Consider the following 20,442-nt stretch of genomic DNA (forward strand, 5'->3'; position numbering starts at 1 on the left):
CTAAATTAGCAATTAAATATTCTACACTTAAAGGAATAGAGAGCTTTTGCGAATAAATACCAAGATGTCCAATATTTGGCAATGTTTCCGGGTAATTTGAGCTGTGAGACATCTTCGTCAGATTAATAGGATGTTACTACATTTCCGAGGCCTCAATGTACAGGATAGGATCAAGTGCATTACAATAATGAGGTCTCCTTTACAGCAATATGCAAGATTGGCCATTGAGACGCAGTTGTGTGAAAATGTGTATATGTTTGTGTGTTGTTATGCCGTAGATTAAAAAAAAAACACAAAACTATATATATATATATATATATATATATATATATATATATATATATATATATATATATATATCAGTTCTATTTCCTTTATTTTTCATATCAAGAGGTCATTTACTATATTTAAGCTAAGACACAAAACATAATGCTAAAGATGCACCACTCAGAGATACATTACTGCCTTCAGATCTTTGGTTTTTAAAGCTATACTGACTTTTCTATTCAGAACTATATTTACCAGTATTTAAAATATCGTTTCGTGAGCAGTTACTAATTATTTAGATTAGCAGCAGAGGCTGGTTCGCACAGTGTGTGTGAGACAGCAGTAGCTGTAAATTAGGGGTTTACTACTTTAAAACGTAAACAAAATGATTACGGGTGACATTGTGGACTGTCGTTAACATCTTATATTAGCAATTTGTGTTTTTAGAATTACTGATGAAAAACACCTGTCCGTGTGTGTATTGCTTTTAGAATGTGCGGCAGCCTTAAAGCCCTGTTTTGATTTTTTTGTGACATTCAAATATTTCAGATCGTCAAGACATATTTACGTATCTGACAATGATAAACCAAGGAGATCCAAAATGCATTTTAGAAAAGATGATTATTTATCAAAAAGCAATCCAAATCATTATGGCCCTTTGAAATAAAATAAATGCTATGAATGTCATTCTTTTAAATCATAATCGGGAATTTCATCAATGAATGACTTCAAAACAAACCAAAGAAAAGGTCTTTAGAGTAGTCTAGTAAAGTCTAACATAATGGTAAAACTCAGCCTGTTTAATGCCAGAGAAAATGATTAAAGCAGCAAAAATATGAAATGGGAAAGGAACAAAATTGACAGAATTTATTATTCCATTTGCTGCAGCAGCCTCAATGAACAGCTACAAGCTAGTAAAAAATAAAAAATAAAAAATAAAACTTGCAGAGACCAAAGCTTCTTCTCTCAGTAATACCTTTCACAACAGTTTAGTAGCACTTTGGCATGGTACATTCACCAAGTAGAAAAAGACAGGATTATTGAGTTTGCCACTGATCATTGACCAGCTAGTGTTGATCAAGTGGAAATTGGCTAATTATGGTTAACTGATTTTCCCCCACCAGCCAAATTCTTGATGCATTTCAACATAATGTGAATCACATTACATCAACATTTTTATTCTTAGGTTTTTTTTTTGCTTTTACTGAAATATCATTCGTTATGTTTTCAAGGATTTGCATTTATTTAGAAAATCTCTGAGTTCTAACTGCATTAGACTAATTGGCATTCTCAGGGCTATTTAAAACAGTCTTTGCTAACTTCAACAGGATGTTCATATTAACACAAGATTGTCAGCAGTCTGGCAAGGGCTGAACTTGGCATAAGATGAACTGGAGATGCCTCTGCTCGGGGGAAATTGAGAAATTCTTTGCAAACGTGCAGGTTTCACATTATACCACATTACCTGAGGCCATAGCATATTGAATCAGCATGATTAGTTGACTCAAATCACAATCTCCTTTTGTGAAAGGAAGATTTGAGCACTAGTCCGTGTGTCTTTGTTTCCACACATGCACAAGCATTTAAAAAGAGTGGAATCACGTTTGACTGCCTTTTCCGCTGAGTTCATATGAGCCACTTTTAGTTACCAAGGTTACACTAAATATTGGCAGCAATTTAATCACACTAAGAGGTTACAATATCAATGTAATGTGTACAACCTGGAGAAGCCTTAGAGGTCCATTCAACTTTTTTTATATATATATTCAAGGCAGTTTGCAGAATCAGGAAGTACCTTTTAAGACACACATACGCCAGCTTTGCCAAAGCAAGTGAGGGTCATCCCAATGTCCCCTGAGTGCACCCGAACACCCCTGTACCTCATCTACCCACCCACCCATTCCACAGGCCTCAACAAATCTGTTCCACAGATGACGCTTTTAATGCCTCTGGCAGAAATTCCACTATTTTACCCTTGGACATGTGGTGGTAAAACAGAGAAAGGGAGCTAGAAAAAGTGTAGACGGGGCTAAGTGAGCTGCAGAGCAAAAGCGTAGGGGAAAAAAATCATTTCTTTATTTGACCAGAAAAACACCTCTCCTTTTATGTATTGGCAGAGGTGAGAAGCACATGGGGATAGAGGTAGCTTGGCCGCACGCATAAAAGATCCGAGTGTTGACGACTTTACCATCTGGCTTTTTGGAAACAGAGACTATCTTTATGGCATGGGAAACCATTTGAAGATACAAACAAAAAGCATATTCAGGAGATTTTATGGCCGCTTTGTAGCTGCCATTGAGTACTTCTGAGAGGAATTGAGAGTTTGAAAGTCGTTTTTTGTTTTTTTTTCAGACTTTGAAACAGCAAAAGGGAAATGACATTAGCAGTTCATGGACATCAAGTCATCTAGTGTCCAGGGCACAGCAGGTGGCGAAGGAGCTCATAGGCCTTACATGGAAAAACCAAGGCCTGCTACTCGCCACTTATCAGAAATGTGGGCAGTCTGATTGACCCTGCATTATTCATCACAAGAATAATTACAGGCCGGAGTTTAAACATTGTATTTTTGCTTTAAGACTTTAAACAGCATCTGTTGAACCTTACTTTAAGGTTATTATTACAACTGTCAACCATGTACAAGTTTCCATCCCTCTAAGAAAGTTGACAAAGCAAGAGGTGTTATGAGAAAGTGTCTGTACGACCAGGCAATGAGGCGTAGCGCAGCATGTCCATAGCTAACCTGGCTCCTTTTTAGTTTAGACTCAAATATTATGATATATGGCTTCGTTATGAATTTCAGTAACAAACACTGGTCTTAATGCACATGGAGTTGAGAGTAAATCTGTCAGTGCCATTCACAAGTGCTGCCTGGATAAGTAGGGGGTTTAGTTTGAGGTGAACATATGTGTTTGTGTGCATGTGTCCCAATAGGGCTTTGAGGTTGAGATCGACATTGTGCTTGTCCCCGGGTCATTAGGAGTTGAGAATGTTCATGGTCAATGTGGCGCAGTCGAGGACCACACACACACACACACGCACGCCCGCACGCACACTGTTTTAGAGACCATGGCACCTGTTTTTCAGATGGCTATTCAAATAAATCTTAAACTGTTCTAAAACCACTTCTACTCATCCCGAGTTTCCGTCATGATTCAAATGGAAATGGACATGCAGGATCCACACCATTTTTTTTCCATAATTTCTTTATTTTCATTTTTTTTATCAGCATTTTAGTTTTTATACATTTGCTCCTAATCTCTTTTTAAACTAAGCTTGGAAGAGTCTTGAAAAGCTTTCACAGTTTATGACCAACACGGACTTAAGGATTGTGTGCTAGTCATTTTCCCCTGTTCCTTTTTTTCATACTTTACCAGATTATTTGTTTAATCTGCTGCTAGACATTTTCTACCAAACAAGCATCAGTTTATACTGAACATGGGCACGTTGCATACTCTGACCATTTAGATAAATGATCTATAATCTAATTGTAGTCAACTGTATGGAAATAGAATGATTTGATTCCATTAAATTAAATCTTTAAATTAATTTGGTTTGATGAGGGGTTATGATGAACAATAGTTTGAATTCAACTGAATCTTAAAATCATTTAGATATATTCTTTTGCCATGTCTTTCCCACTCTTTGTTGAGTCCCTTTCATTCTGCCTCCCTCTTTCTGTCCAACTGCTGGGGAGCAGTAGGTAGGGCATCTCATTACCTATGATCCTCTTGGCAACACTAAGGCTTGGAGTCATGGGGTATGGCTGAATTAATCTAAAGGAGGGATGGGAGGAGAGAGAAAGGAAAGGAGGCTACATTTTTATATCAGGCTTTCTATGTTTCACTTTTTTTTTTTTTTTTTCTCTTGGCCCTGCTTTTGAATTAAATTTTCCTCCATCTAGCTCAGATGGAGGTAGCTTTACTTGTGCATCAGTGATATTAGGTCCACCACTGGGGCCTTGACTATTAGCAGGGGTCAAGTCTGTCTCTCTCATTTAAAAATCAAATGGCCCAATATATATGCAGCTCAAATTATTGGACTGTCATTTGGACTTGTGTGATGGGGAAATGGACAGGAGATTGACTCCCATAGATTTGCATAAAACATCATTGTGCTGGTCCGTATAATAGAAAACTGTCTGGGTCTATTTCAGACCCATGGCCTCATTTATGACGCAGGCTCTCAGCCACACACGCAAACACACATCAATGTACTGTATATGCACATGCAGAGGTGTGGTACTACATAGATTCATACAGGCACTCATAAATGTGGGTATCAGGTTACTGTTTTTCCACTTGACTCCATGTACGCCTGTTCCAGACACAGGCAGTTGATAACGGCGTCCTTGTCTTGCACTCCTAGACAGACGTAGAGTTGATATTCTCTTCAAAGGGGGATCTTGTCAGACACTTCACGCGAGATGCTACTTGACTGCAAGATATAGATTTTCGTCTTCTGTCATGGAGACTTATGATGGCATGAAAAGTTCAGAGCTGTAAACCCGATCAGGCAAATTTTCACACTTTTCATTTCTTTTCCAAGCCAAAAATGTTGTCTAACGGTTGCGCTTCATCCCTCTCTTCGAGCAAACTGATGCCGGCTAGTAGATTAGTCAGATAGTCTCCTGTTTCACCTGCACTGCGATTACAATGGAAATCTTTCAGAGGTCAGGGGGCGGGGTGCTTGGGGTGGTGGCTAATTAAAGCATAAAAGCAGGTGTGTGTTTGTGTGTGTGTATGCTGTGCCGGTGGCTTTGTGTTTGAGACAGGTTTGAAAGGACGAACGTCCCCACCCTCGTCTGTCTTCTTAATAATCCTCATAGATATTAATAAGAGTTGGACCCATTCTCCTACTAACGCCTTTACCAGATGGTCGCGTGAGCTTGCGTGTGCATGCGTGTGTTTGTGTGTGTAATGTCCAGCTTTGATCCGGCTTTTGGCTGACACTCATAAATGATGCTTAATTGCCCTAGCCACCCCTCACCTCCTCTCTACCTCTGGACTCCCCAGTGAATTAGTTCTGGCTGAAACGTAAATGCTTTTTGTGTTTTTGATTATAAAAGGTGAGTTTATGTCTTTTCGAAATGGAGAAACAGACACTGCCGGTTTTCGCGGATTAATAGCCAGATGTGATCCTTTTAATAACCATTCCCACCCCTCACTGTGGGTCATTTGGGCTGTGTCCATGTGCAGGAGACTGTGAAGCAGATCTGGGTTGACAGGTATGGGAACGATAGCAGAAGGGGGTGGAGTGGAGACAGAGGAAGGACGAGGGTGGTGGTGGGGGGCGGAGGGGTTGTGAAGGCCTTGGAAGCGGGGGGAGCGGTGTGAGGGATGCAAGAACAAAGAAGCTGGCAGGAGTTTGTCTTTGCTTTTCTGTCTCTTCCCTGTCTCCTTAACCCGCTCATCCTCACTATATCCTGGCCAAAATACACACTCTCCTCCTCCACATTCAAATCATACACCCCTTGCTCAAACCCATTTCGTATATACCTCCGACTCCTTTCTATCCCTTCTTTTCTCTTGGGGTTTGATTATCTTGTTTTTACTTAAGACAACAGACACCGTTTGTTAAAAAAAAAAAAAAATGTAATAAAGAAAGAAGGCGCTTTGAGCACAAATATGATCCCTGGTGGCATGTTGTCTCCACTTTTGAAGCATTGATTTGATCAGACCAACTTCAGACAGATCACATGGCAGGGAGATCAGATGAATTCTTTAGTGGGAGTTAATTAGATTTACTTTTGAGATCACCTGACATTAAAACGTGCGCTTAATTTGTATGAAAGTTGTCATAAAATCGTTCGATTCAGCTGTTTCAAACGTTGCATTAGCTCTGCAATTGTATTTAGATAGCACCATCATGCTCTAACCACCTTATGATTCTATCAGGATATTGATATGGACAAAGTTGAACTGAAATAGTCCTCAACGCCCTTCCAAATCAATAATCAATCGATTGGAGGTAATTGTGCTACTCCCTTGGAACAATCCCAAGTCACTCTCTTTCTGGGCTCCCCCTCACTCCCAGTCTCACACTCTCTCTGTCATTATCAGCATGTGTAGCCGTATTTGGCATTTCAGCATACCAGCTGTAATTGATTTTAACCATTAGGTGCTCAGTGAATAGATAAGTAGTGGGAGATATTCGATTATACGGTGAGAGAGAGGGAGACAGGGATGAAAAGAGTGTGGGGAAGGAGGAGGGAGAAGGATTTGGGGATGTTGTCAGAGAGCTGTGGAAAGGGGAACTGACCTGTCCTGCTGTCTATCCGCCTCTACCACAGGCCCTCCATCTTTGCAGCAGCACAATACCGCTGACCTCCTGTGAGTTCAAGCAGCTTAGTTTCTGCGAGGTAATCCCTAATGCTTTGAAATAGACCTGATAGAAAGCCCACTTACTTGTTCAGGATTAATGTGGTTTGTGTGGGGGTGAGTGGGTCCCAAGTTCTCCACACATTCTGTTAAATTAACCCATTGGAATTATTATAGTCCACTCTAGTTGTGGATGATAGTAAGTGCTATAAACTTGCACTACCTTAAGAAGTCAACTGGTAAATGAGGATCAGCAAAGTTATGTGACACCTGGTCTACCATGTCTGTTTCTGCTGGGATTTACCTGCAAGTGGTCAGTCTGCAACAAAATCTCTGTTGTCCATCGCTTACAGGAGAACATTTTAAACCAGAGTGCTTACGATTCACCACTCGTCCTTTTTTCATCTTTTCCTCATTTTGGAAGTGCTCTAGGTTAAGACTAGGAATAGGAGCGGAGGGGGTGGCGGGCAAAGGCAAACATTTGAGTAATCTTCAAAGGCCCCATTGGTATGTTGAGTGGACGCTGGTATGCGGACTGTGGCTGAGGCTTTTTCAGGGCAAAACAATATCTTTCTTTTCGAAGGTTGGGGCCTGGGCAAACACCACCAGCCAGGCCATTCTGCCCAGTGTTGCCAGTGCTATTGGTTTAACCCCTCCAGTGACTCCTGCAGAAAACATGTTCCTAGCACAGCTCATCATTATGGGTTTATGGGAGTGATTGGAACATCCGAAGGCCGCTTCGACTGTACGTTTCCATGGGTTTGTGTAAGGAGTCAGTAAATGTTCTGTCAGTGTACTTGGTAATATGCAGTTGCTATACAAATCCTTGAGTTTTGAAAGAGGTGGGCAAAATAGACAGAGATGGCTGCCTTTTGTAAAGAGAGAGATCAAGTGTGCCATCTTGTAGGTCAACTGCAAGGTATTTGATTTCCTGTGGAAATATGCAAAATAGCTCCACTGAAGAGGTGCTTTCATTGTGCCTTTCCCTACAGAGCGCCACTCTAGCATGGGGTTACATTTTTGCTTATTTAAATGCCTTACGCCCAATAAAAGACACAGAAAAAGCATCAACTATCTAACTTTACTTGAATGTGCTGAAGTGTAATAACTACGGATGTTGAAAATTCTTTATGTGTAGATTACAAAGAGGCGTATCTATTGGAAATTATTTGTGGAGCCGTTCTGTGTAAACATATGCAGTGAAAAGTCTGTAAAGTGTTAGACGGAGCGGTTGTTTATTCGAAAATCTTATGAAAAGCAGTCTGCCATTTTCTGACAATTTCAAAATGAATTCCCTTTGTCCAGTCATCACCAGCCATTTTCTCACGAGGATCCACCACAGGGATAATTTCCCCCATTTCTCTGTCATTAGCAGGCCCTGGTATTAGGCTTGTGTTTTGTTCGCTGTACCTTTTGTTTTGTGCTAAGTAAAACCATGCGACAGGGTAGGGGCTAAATGGAAAACAATACTCCCCTTCACCAGCCCAGGAATGTGTAATTAGTGATTTGAACCCAACTATGCTCGCCTAGATTCTCCCCTATCTTCCTCTCTCTCTATCTTTCCACGTTTTGTTCTTTTGTTCCTTCTGTCACAGATTTTCCTCTTTTGCTTCACGTCTACCGATGTGTATTTTTATCATTTTCTTTTTCTTCTTCGGATACTATACTGCAGCAGGGTTTCAAAATGTACAGTGCGAACAAGCTTTGCAAAAAAAAGCACTTTCTTCTTTTTCTTAAGTGTTAATTAAAATTGGAATGTGTTAATTAAGTGTTACATTGAACAAAAATGCCAAATTTGAAGCAAATTCGAAGCAGTGTAAACAAAATATCTAATATTGTCGCCTGAAAACGTAAGCCTCTGTATTTTTCCATCTTTGACTTCTCCTTGGTTCTTTTCATGATATGAAAATGGTTAGGCTTGTATGAAACCATACAAGCCTGTGCGCTACTTGTTGAAATACACCCCAACAAATAGTTCAATAATCGAGGATTTTGTAATCTCTGTCCCAGTGTGAGTCAATGGAGAAGATAATTGCAGCCGTTGATAGTGTAGGAAAATGGTGAAGTCTGGTCAGTCTCACCTGCCAGCGATGGAGACAAGCGGCAGCTTTTAGACCCTAATGGGCTAAGGTCAGGATGGTTAATAAGGACTAAGTGGCTGAGCCACGCTGTCTAAATCTAATGCTAATGCAAATACTGATCCATTTTCAAGAGGTGATGGAGGTGAGTTTACTTTCAAGACTCCATACACACATGAGCCAGTGAGGAAGAATGCAGGTGTGTCTGTTTTCAAAGATATATTATTTCCATTTGCATGGCATGTAATTGGTGCGATACATGGAGAATACAGTTCCTTGTATTCATGCCCGTAAAACTGCTTTACCTTTCCATAATTGGTTGAACTCCATCCAATAACCTTAGAATTTTTAAAGCATTTTCTTGGTTTGCTTATTTTTGAGAAAGATCAGAAGAAACTAACAACTCGTTATGAAGTGGAATAAACAGAACAAATGGTTTTGTTTTAGTTTTTACAAATAAAAATCTGATGTGAGGCATGATTTGCATTTGTGGAAAGCCCTAAATACATTCCAGTGAAACCAGTCGTCATTAGAAGTCAACTACTGAGGAAATAGAGTCCACATGTTTCATTTTAGTAATAAATATGGCTGTTATGTGAAGGGCACAGGGGTCACAAATCTGGCCTTTACGTAAAAGTACCAATAAGTACCACAAAAGAGACACCACAAGAAGGTGCTCTTTATAGATGAGACCAAACACTATTTTGGCTTGAATGCAAAACACTATGTGGAGGAACATTAACACTCCTCACCACATATAACATATTGACCCCACTGGTAGCTGCATCATGCTGGAGGGATTCTGTTTTTCAGTGGATACAGCAAAATTGAACTGAGTTGACAAGAAAATGTATGAAGATAAGTTCTAGAAGTATTTTTATTTTTTTTTAAAGATGGTCAAATATTTCAGGGTTTTTTTTTTCCTTTTATTTGAAAGTCTTCCACTTTACAAATATTCAGTACTATATATTGGTCAAAAAATCCTGTTAAACGTAAAAACGGGGACAAAATGTGCAAAGGATGTGCAAAGGATTATGGGGAATAAATCTTGCTGGAAATACTAGGTCTAGATCTGCATACCTTAAGCAAAGAAGACACATTATACTGTAAATTTACTGTTATTAATATGTTGTTACATTTTCTATGCTATGGTATGGGTTGGCTTGATGGGATATTGTGTTTGCCTTGGCTAAAGATAGTGTAAGAAGACAAAAACATAATTCAACCAAAAGAGAGGCTAGAGGTTAGAGAACCTCAGGCCTTTACCCTGGACATCTAGGCAAAGATACTGTACATCGGGCTACAAGTGTGTGTGAATGACGGTGTGTGTCTGCGTGTGTAAGAGTCAATGAAATGGAAGTGTCCTGCGTGTTTGTATAATTTTCAACAAAAATTCCTATAACTGTTACCATTCTTTGCTGACACATGGCAAAGTAAGCTTGGGGAAATTAGATAACATTTTGAAGAAATTTTAAGCAAAACTTATTAGAAATGATATTGTGATAAGTCATAAATTTCTTTGCCCAAAACGAACCGACTTCTTTGCTTTGGGTGACCGAAGCCACGTTCACCATCACGCCATGTCTCGCAGACAAGCTTCAAAACCGAAATCACATGGTGGTTGCTCGTAGGCAGAGCTGACGAAAACAGAAGAGGCAATTTAGCAGTAAAAAATATTATTCTCTGAATTTCTGAAAACGCCAGACAGTGAAAAGTTCAGCAAGAAGCTAAAGGTTGGGATTTTAAAACAGTTGTGTGTCACATCTATGTTTAGAACACACATTATAGCTTTTAAAAGCAAAAAGAGAGAGGGGTAAACTTTGAAATTGTGTATACAAATTCAGCAGTTTATGTGCCTTGTTGTTTTTGTGCCTGTGCAGTGCCAAAACAATGTCAACATACTTCTGTTACCAGAGTGAAGCAAGGTGGCACATACCTGGGCCTTCAGTGTATCCTTTCAGCAGTGAAGTCTGCCAGCGGTTCCATTGGCAATGATCTTGTGTTACATCTATGTCTTGGGGGGCTGAGTGGCGGTTAGCAGTAACATGTGTTAGGGAGGTGGTAGCACTGATGGAATTCTACTCTTGGCAGTCTTCCAGGCAGTGCTGGTATGTGTTTAAAATACTTTCAAGGAACAATGCATGCTTTTGTAGTTTACTGGTCCAAGTGGGGCTGTTTTTGTCTCTGATGGCCCCCGGGGGCCCAAAGGGGTAGCACCGGAAGCTGGTAGCGTTTCTAAAAGAAGGTATACTCAACAACAAGCTCCAGGGTTCTGCTAAAAGACACTGATAAAATTCTGTAAAGAGGTTTTTTATTTCCACAGTGTTCATTTGTACGCTTTCAGCAAACTCGAGACGACGGCAAGAGCACTGATTCTTTACGTATAAAACGTGTATGCACATGCTACGACACTCACACTGGTTATTAAGACACAGCTGCTGTTGAAGAGCATTCTTACTTTCAGTATGTATTCATTAGCTGCCTGGTTCTACACTTAATGACAGGAGAGACTCATGTTTGTACTGAATGCGCTAATTTGTCATTTGGTTTATGGAGGAAAACACAACCCCACTGCTCTGCGCTGCTTTCAAAATATTTTTTATGACGGTGGCGAACAAATCACAAGCACACAAAAAGACAAAAAAAAAAAAATGTATTGAAATTATAGACTAGCGCCGAAATACACTTATGAGGTAAAATGAAGAGTGGAAATTACCCATGCATAAAAACCAAACACACAGAGCCAGAAGAATGGATGGATTGAAACCATATCCACACACACAAACTCGCGATTTTGTGTGCACGGAGAGATAAAAGAAGTTGTGAAAAGATGTCTTTTGGCTTGGCTTATTAAGAATTCAGTTAATGAGGCAGCTTTGTCACCCCAGATAGAACAAATGGATATCAGACAGCGGCACAGAGACTCTCCCCACAAATCCTCGTGAGTGAGTGAGTGAGCCAGCGAGTGGAGGGGAGGTGCGTGAACGCATTTTGTATATATGTGTGTGTGAGGAAAGGTGTTTTGTAAACATTTCATTCTGCATAATGAATGCGGTCCTCTGTCATCCACACATAAACAGACACACAGCGGCAGCAGAGGTAAAAAAAGAAAAGAAAAAAAACTACACAGGGGAGCCTCCTTTACCTGTCATATTGGCTCCCCTCCCCTCGCCTCACATACGCTGCAGTGAGTGCATGTGTGTGTCTGAGTGTGTGTGTGTGTGTGTGTCTGTGTATGATTGAGTGTTGACAATATTGTGCTTTTGACAGGCGAACAGGAACTCATGAGAGTTGTAATTTGTATTTCATTTATACGACGGGTGTGCATCCTCCTCCTCTGTCATCTGTAGCCATCTGTGCCATGTGTAGGTCCACCCGGGGAATGCTGTTTAGCTGATCTTCATTGGCCCACAGGGAGTGTTAGCTTATTTGGTTGTTTGCCAAACACTAATCCACAACAATTAACCACCAGCCACTTTGGAAAGGTGCCATATTGACATCAATGGCCTTTTTTTTTTTTTTTTTGAGCCATTCTACCACATAACACACAAAGACACTCAATACAAATTTCCAAACAGACAATCCTTCCATGGCATAAATTATACACATTGCAAGCAGATGTATAAAGACGCAAATCCAGGAGCAGGAACAGTGTGTTTGTGTGTTTGAATATGCATTACACAGCCCACGCCTGGCAGGAGTCAAAGTCCTCCTTTAAAAGTTCATAAATCATGGATGGTTCTGGCCTGTGATCACCAGGCCGCCTGCGTTTCTGGCCCACAGAGTTCCACGGAGCGACAGACAGCCTCTAGTTTTGGTCTTAGACAAACCCTCTGGAATGTGCTGATGGGGAGAGAATTAATATTTAGCCTAAACCTATCCGGCAGCCTGGTTCAACACCAAGTATATCATTCGGCTGCTCCCAGCTGACGCCTCACATCCTAAAAACCTTACAACTTAAGTTGAAGGATGTGTGGTATTTTAGACCGCAACTGATGGATATGAAAATGTTAATTTTGACACTGTGAAAATTCTCTCTGTGGCCATGCCTAAGGGGTAACTGTAAATAATAAGTAAGTCTTTTAATAAGAATCTTATTGGAGGCATCTGTGTGGAATATGACTGCATTAAAAAAAAAAAAAGTTTTACAGCACTAAGCCCGGTCTCTTGTCTCTATAGTAAAAATATATATTGGTTTTAATTTTTTATCCACCAGTGTTTTAAATCTAAGGTGTATAAAATACGTTCTTAAATGAAAGTATAATTACGTGGTGAGACAATTTAAAAATGCACAGTTACTTAAGTAAAGTATTGTAGTTTCCCAGTTTTATTTTATTTTTATTTTATTTTGGTCTGCCAATTCTGATTTGTAAAGAAATGCCTCTCCTACCATTTTATTGATATTTTTAAACAAAGAGAAAATGACTTGTGGAATGGACATTGGACAGTTTTCAGGATCTTACTTTATCAAATAGTTCACTTAATGCATCTAGCAAAACATCAGTTAGAGATCATTACTCTAAAATTTCCAAATCTTACATGATGGCAACAATTTACATGTTGCTGAACTCCATTTAGCCTTCCTGTTATCTGCTGAAAATCTTGCTCTCTCATAGTCGAAGTGAAAGGAAGTACAGTCTCCTTTTAGATAACAATGAAACCTTATTCTGCTTCCTCTGACCTGGTAGCTCATACATACAGTGTCAGCACTGAGAAAATGTTGAGTGTTTACTGTGTCACATTTCTCGTGACATAATAAAAAGATTAAAGGTGAAGATATTACTGGTTCACTTTTTATAAAACACATTGAAAGAGTGTTCATCGAGAAACAGTAGTGGCATTGCTATTCATTGTGTTGCGGAAAGTATTACTTTGAGTAGTATAGATTCTTGTTTGAGTCCATTGCTGCAATTTTTAATAGTTGATAAAGTTTTGATTTCAACAAAAGGACAAAGAAAAACAAAACCAAAAAAAAACATTCTTGCCTTTGCCAGTGATAAATGCTTGTTTGCTAACGTAGCACACGTGTGTGGTTTCTACAGAAAGGCTCAGCAGTTCGGTCCTCCTGTAAAAAAGAAGCAAAGAAAGAGAGGAAAAGCAAAGGAGGACTCCTTTCACAGAGAAACAAAGATAGCTGTAATTAATGGCCCTGAGCTCTGGACTAGGGGAGCTTTTTTCTGACAACTCCGACTTAATTAAAACTTAAGACTTCTGAAAGGGGCCTCTGACTGCGAGGGGACGTCCCACCGTCTCGTGAGAAAAAAAAAAAAAAAAACTAGCTAGATTCTCCACAAAAGAAAAGAAAGAGGGAGAGACAGAGAGAAAAGATGTGTTAGCGGCTGTAGCTATGTTGCTAATCCCTGTTTGTCAAAGGCAAAATGGGAAGAGGGGGGAGTTGAACTCACACACCTGCGCCTCACTCCTCCCTCCACACACATGAACATCCAAAAACAAACGCCCGCATACGTGCACACCCTCCTCCTTCACGTGCATCTTTTTAGAGTCTCCGTGCTCTAAATGAAATGATGCAAGGATATGTAAATATTACCTGTCTAAGTTTTAATTGCACCATGAAAGAAACATCTTCCTATAGGAGGATATGAGAGCCGGTTGCCACACATTCACACACACACACAAGAACACATACCCCTGTATGTATTAATTAATGTATGAAGCTCTGCACCTGTTTCTCACAAAGCAGTGTGAATAAATCTTAACAAAGTAGAACCAACCTTCATGAGCCACCTCTGTGTATCTGTCTCCATGCTTTGCTCTCTTCTACTCCCTGCGTCCCCGCTCTCCGTCCCCCTAGACCCCTCCCTCGGCAGAGGATCAGATAATAAAAGCTTGGCCTGCTCTTTTGTTTTTGTGCATTGTTCATTAGCCCGGCAGCAACAACAGAAGCACACTTGATATGCTTGGCTTGACTGGGTGTATGGGAGCAGGGCAAGGTGGGATGGGTGGTGGGGGGTGAGGTGGAGGGGGTTGGCGTGCATGTGGGTTCATGCACCTACACAACACAGAGGGCGGGACAAGAGGTAGGGGGTAGCTTTGCATGGCTGCAATGCCATTAAAGAGGCAACTGGAAAATTAAGGGCTTGCAACTGACAGCACACGTTGAATGAGAAACCCCCACAGCTGCCGACAATGAGGAGAGCTGGACAAAGTGCATGTGGCAAAGACAAAACACAAACCCGGACTTTGAAAAAAAAAAAAAAATCTTTAAAGTCTTTCAATCACAGGAAATGTGTGCGGTTCATTTTAAACGTCTGTGCAAGGGGTAGCTTTTGCAGGTTAAGCATATTAACCGGGCCTCTGTGTTTTTGTGCGACTTGCTAATACCCGTTCTTCTCTGTTCCGCAGCATTTGCAGAAGCAGGACAGCGCCTACAGTCAAGAGTCATGTGTCTACCTCTGCACTCTGTGTGACTACTCCACCAAGGCCCGCCTCAACCTGGTGCAGCACGCCCGCTCTGCTCGCCACCAGCAGAACGAAGGCCTGAGGAAACTCCAGCTGCACCAGCAAGGCCTGGGAGGGGATGACGATGGACTGAGCCTGCAAGAAATGTTTCAAGTCAAGGAGTGCCCTGCCAGCCCAGGTCTGTTCATCATGCAGTAAACCTGCTTTCTTACGTTTTAATTGTTCCAACTTGAATTTATTAGGTTGTCTCAATGGCAGCTTATCTTTTACGTACTTTCTTTTTTGTTACGTGCCATTTCTCTTGGCTCTATACACAGTTTTGGCAGGATTTTTTTTTTCTTTTTTTGCTCATCTTCTCTTCTAAAGATGCACTAATCAGCGTTTTGTGGCCAGTTTCCAATATGTGGTCTTTGTAAAGGTTTTATCTGCCAATACAGATTTTGGCTGGTTCCTATTTTTGTTTGAGAAGAATGATGTGATACAAGACACATTCACTCTGTTTTTTTTTTCTACCATTTATACCTAAGTAATCATTTGCATCACAGTTTTTCTGAGAGACAGTCACCGTAACTTATTGTTTTACCCTTATATCTTTTTATTATATTTAAAGACAAACACACTATAAATTCCTATTTCAAACTGGGAAACTTTGGAATTTTCAAAAGCATGCCAATATTCCAAGATAGTGGTCAGAAATCCAAAAGGATAAAATAGAGGAAATGAGCTCTTCTACCTTCAGCTTTCCTCTTACCTGCTTTAAATTTCTCAATATTTTTATCTCCGTCTTTCTCCTTCTGTACAAACATAATGGCTTTATTTTTATTAATATTTTTTAACTTGATTAGCATCCTTCAAATTTGCGTGCGTTAGTTAAAAAGAAGTCACTGAAACAGAAAATTGACAAATGCAACCCTGCTTCTCTCAGGCACAATTTCAACAATCTACAGTTGTCAGCGAGACCAGGCTGTGATTTTGTTGACTGATTGGGTAAAGATTCCATCATCCACTCCTTAGTCAGGGATGTTGAAGATTGAAATCAGCTGATTCTGATCAGATGTCAATTTCTGAGTACACCTTTGTTTTTCTTTAATTGTTTCATGCTCCTGCCTTTATTCCCTCTTTTCTTGGGCCTTTGCATCCAGATCACGTCTCTCAATGCAGACCCGTCCATTTCTCCCTAATCTCCCCAAAATGAGCATGCTGTTCCCATTAGGCTGCCGCACTTATATTTGAAACACACAAGCACACACCGTCCCATGTGTAGGGACATCCCAGGCCGGCAAGCAGTCAGCTTATGAAATTTCACCTTGGGAGGATCTCACAGTGGAAGACCCGTACACACACATACGCATACACACGCATGCATTGCTGACACACACTCTCATGTATGCTATGGCTACACAGTCTCTCCCTGGAGTGAGCTTTCATTTCCTTTCTCATGACCAAAGCAATTTGGCTTTCATTTAAGAGTCTCCGTCCTGCCAGCAGCTAATAAGTGTAACAGAACTGTAAAACATTCAGAGAGACAAAAAAAAAAAAAAAAAGATTAATCGTTTTTTTTTTTTTTTTTTTTTTTGAGTGGGGGTTGAATGGTTGGTGAGGGGTTGCAGTGTGTAAGAGGAGGGGGCTGTGCTTTAATTTAAACCAGAAGACTGAGAGTCAGGGTCCATTATTTAGTCATCCCTATGTTAATGCTGCTGGGAGAAAATGAGTGCTTAACTTGCTTTTGCTTTGCTTGACCTGAAGGAGTGGGTAGAGTGAGGCGGAGTGTTGGTGCAGGGGGCTGCAGGGGTCCCACGTTTTCAGAACTTCTGCACACCATTATGCCATCCATCCATTCCATACGTGCACGTGAGTGTGTCAGCCCATGTGCATATTTAAAGCAGTGCACCCCAAAGTATCCTGTTTATACTGTGCCTTTACTCCCAAAAACAGATGGAGACTGAGACTCACTAATATGTATGAATCAGAACACACACTCTCACGAACCGGAGAGGAGAGGAGATTTCAGTCCTGAAATAGGAATGATGCTGGCGGAGGTTTGGTTTTAATTACACATGGATCAAAGCTTTGGTGAGAAAGCGGGTGCAGCAGCAAAACATGCTTAGATAAATCATTACCTTACATTTTAACTTGGCCCCACCATCCCTCCCTTTTTCTCCCTCTCTCCTTTTTTGTCCTGCTTGTTGAGTCTCCCTCTGACTCCTGCTCATGTCCATTTTTTTCAGTCCACACAGAAGCTTTAAGCCACTTTTAACATCACTGGTTAGGTAACACAAGCGGGTTTTGAAGCTGTCAAAAGCAATGTTTGCCTTCTGTACCTCTCTGATAAAATATGGATAAATTTGTTGCTCGGACGACTGCTTTTGCCAGAGCTTTGAAGACAAACAGATCAGGATTACAACAGACAGGATGCTAAATCAGGGTTATTTGGATGCCCATTTTGTTATGTATTTTCAATGAACAGATTTTAACATGGTTAATGTTTTCAGTTGCATTGTTGTATTGACATAAATAGTCAGTTCTGGTTATTGATCAATTAACAAAAAAAAAAAAAACAGGAAAAATCTAAAAGCAAAGTGTGACTTCAAAAGAAAAAAAGATTAGATTTTCTGACAGTTTTAGGCTAAAATTCAAATTGTTAATTTCTGTTTATTTTGTAGAGATACAAATTCAGTTAAGTTTCGACTAACCTGTATATTTTTGTTTTATTGTCTGTGAAAATCTACAATGGATTTACTGCCAAACCCTACTTTGGAATGTTTTTGAAATGTTTCTCAAATCTCAAATTGTTCTTTACAAAAATCTGTCCTTAATGTAGAAAGATCTAGTTTAGGCTTGCTCAGTCTCAGTGGCTCAAAATTTTGACCAATTATCAAACCGCCCAGCTTTGAAGCAGATGCCAACTTTAGCTTCAAAAGTGTTGCAAGAACAATAGCCAGATACTGTATTTTCACATTCTCCCTACAAAGCACTTCACTCATTTATTCTTTCAATGTTTCTTTTCCCCACGGTAAGCCAAAACGCTGCCACGTATGATTTAAAAGTGGTGAAGGATCCTGGAGTGCTTTTGAAACGGTTTGTGGTCCAGTCAGACGATGTCTTTATTAGCCGACTCTGACAACAGAACAGTGCCACTCAAGAACTACAGTATTTCCTTTTTAGCATCAAAATAAGAGTCGCAAACAAGGACACAACACCTTGATGAGGTTAACCCTCTCACACTTACACCCAGATCCCACACTAATTAGTTATTTCACCAGAGGAAGTTGCATGTGAAAAGCGTTTAACCAGACAGGACTTGATCAATATCGTCAGAACTAGCGGCATGAGGTCTCATTACTCTCAGAGGAAGAGTTGATTGTAACATATAAGGATCACCTACTTGTCATAAATTTAGTGTAATGGGGAGGTGTTTCTACAAGAATGCACAAATTTTGCTATGAGAAAATATACGTACAGTTTACTGCTGTATGTATCCTTAATGATAGATGATGTAACTGTTTTAAAGGTGGCAAAACTTTCTATAGTCGGCAACATTTTTAACCAGTCTTGGGTTTGAGGGTGATGCGTGTTTTTGTGCATGTGTGAATGTGGGCTGTTAGTTTTCTGGGGCTGCAACTCCTGACTCGAGCATTTTCTGTTCATTAGAGGCCTGTATGAAAAAGATTAATTTAAGTGCTGACCGGTATCTTTCTCTTAAAGCCTGGGACTTGGAACCCAGCCAGATAATTATAGGCTCATTTGGGAATAAGAGTTCTAATGCTCTGGACTTTATGTACATGTGAATGGCTTTCATTAAACAATTTGGATGCAGATTTTATGGCCCAATTAGGGATACGGCAATGCAGAGACACTGTAAGGGTAAAAAGTGTTTTCAACAAAGACAGGAGCAGTACTAGTGGTGCATTGTTTGATTATTTTTGTGAGTACTGTTTTATTTATTAATTTTTTTGCAGGAGGAATTTTAGTATTATTTACCCATTTAAGTCTAATTTTAGGAAATGCTTCTCAGGATGAACACAGTTATGTGAATGAACAGTGCAGGGAGTGAATAGTCACTGTGCATACGCTAAAAAAGTTTTCATGGTGATCTTTCATCTCGGTCTCTTTCATACAAAAAGCCCCACTGTGTGCACATTTCTGAGCTAAACTGTCTCTTTGTGTAGAATTATAAGCGATGAAGTAAATTGAGTTTATAAAAAATGCCAGTTTGCATCAGAAGAACAAGCATAAATGAATTCCCTCTCAACATGGAGGACGCGGATGCCATTCTTCTTTGAGGGTCGTCCAAAAGTGATTAGAAGAATTAGATTTTTTTTTTTCTCTCTCGCTCGCGCTCTGTTCTGCAATAAACCCTGAGTTGAGCTGTTTAGTGTAATTCAAGCAACAACAACAAAAAAAAAGCAAAGAAAGGAAAGAAAACTATGATTAATGACAAGTCATGGGTATTCCATCATCAGTTTCATAATTTCAACAATTTGTTTAGGTGGACTTTTGGAGACATTGAAACTCTCTGAAGTTCGGTTGTTGCAGTGATTTTTCTGTTGTCGGCTCCGTTTCAACCATTTCACCATTTGTTTAGCCACAAAGCACATCACTACGAGGTGCAGTTGGTGTGTGCATGTGTGAGTGTGTAACCTCGACCATTAGCCCTGCTCTCCATCATGTGTAAAGCTCTGCATAAGTCAGACTGAGCAGAAACATGGGGCCTTTTCTGCATACTTTCTGTCATTTTCCCCCCTTCTGTGTTCCCTCTCTCCCTCTCACCAAAAAAAAAAAAAAAGAAAAGGAAAACAAGATGGGATCTTATGGAGGTAATTATTTCAGAGAGCCCAGCCTGTCATCCATACTCCACCAGCCCACCATCCACACATCTCCATCCTGCTGTACCACCCCACCCACCCATCCACCCACCACCCGACATGCATTAAAGAGGGAGGGAGAGGACCCTCTTTGTCTGATTTTCCCCTTTTAAACAAAAGACCTCTTCTGACTTAGAGAGACCAACAACACTTTTATCATGTGCACGGCCCTGTGTGTATGCGAGTGTGTGTATGTGTTACAGTGTTTCTGTGTTCCGAATCCCTTTGTTTTTCTCTGAGTGATAAGGCTCTGGGACATTTTTTGTTTTTCCTTTGGTCCTTGTCAAATTAGTGTAGCCACGCCAACCATTTACATAGCAGCTGTAGGCTAAAAAACAGAGCCTAATGCACTCCTCTTATCCCTGCGCTTGTGTGAGGATATAGGCGTGTTTGTGTTCATCCAGAAGGAAGTGATGGAACATGGGCACAGAAAAAGTGGGCTCCAACACACTCCACCCAAGCTGTATTTCAAGCTGCGTCCGAATCGCTGCAAAC

General features: G+C 40.3%; 1 protein-coding gene across 3 annotated transcripts in view; it reads left to right on the forward strand.

The window, feature by feature from the left end:
* The window catches only part of zfhx4 (zinc finger homeobox 4), an 85,299-nt gene that overhangs the window by 27,553 nt on the left and 37,304 nt on the right, over positions 1-20,442 (forward strand). For all 3 annotated transcript variants that reach the window (XM_055037202.1, XM_055037203.1, XM_055037204.1), the window contains exon 6: positions 15,026-15,260. In XM_055037202.1, coding sequence (XP_054893177.1) covers positions 15,026-15,260 — 235 coding nt within the window. The remainder of the gene's footprint in view (positions 1-15,025; positions 15,261-20,442) is intronic.

This window comes from Poeciliopsis prolifica, unplaced genomic scaffold (genome assembly GCF_027474105.1).
Source record: "Poeciliopsis prolifica strain line A6 unplaced genomic scaffold, Auburn_PproV2 SCAFFOLD012, whole genome shotgun sequence".
In the NCBI taxonomy this organism is placed as follows: domain Eukaryota; kingdom Metazoa; phylum Chordata; class Actinopteri; order Cyprinodontiformes; family Poeciliidae; genus Poeciliopsis; species Poeciliopsis prolifica.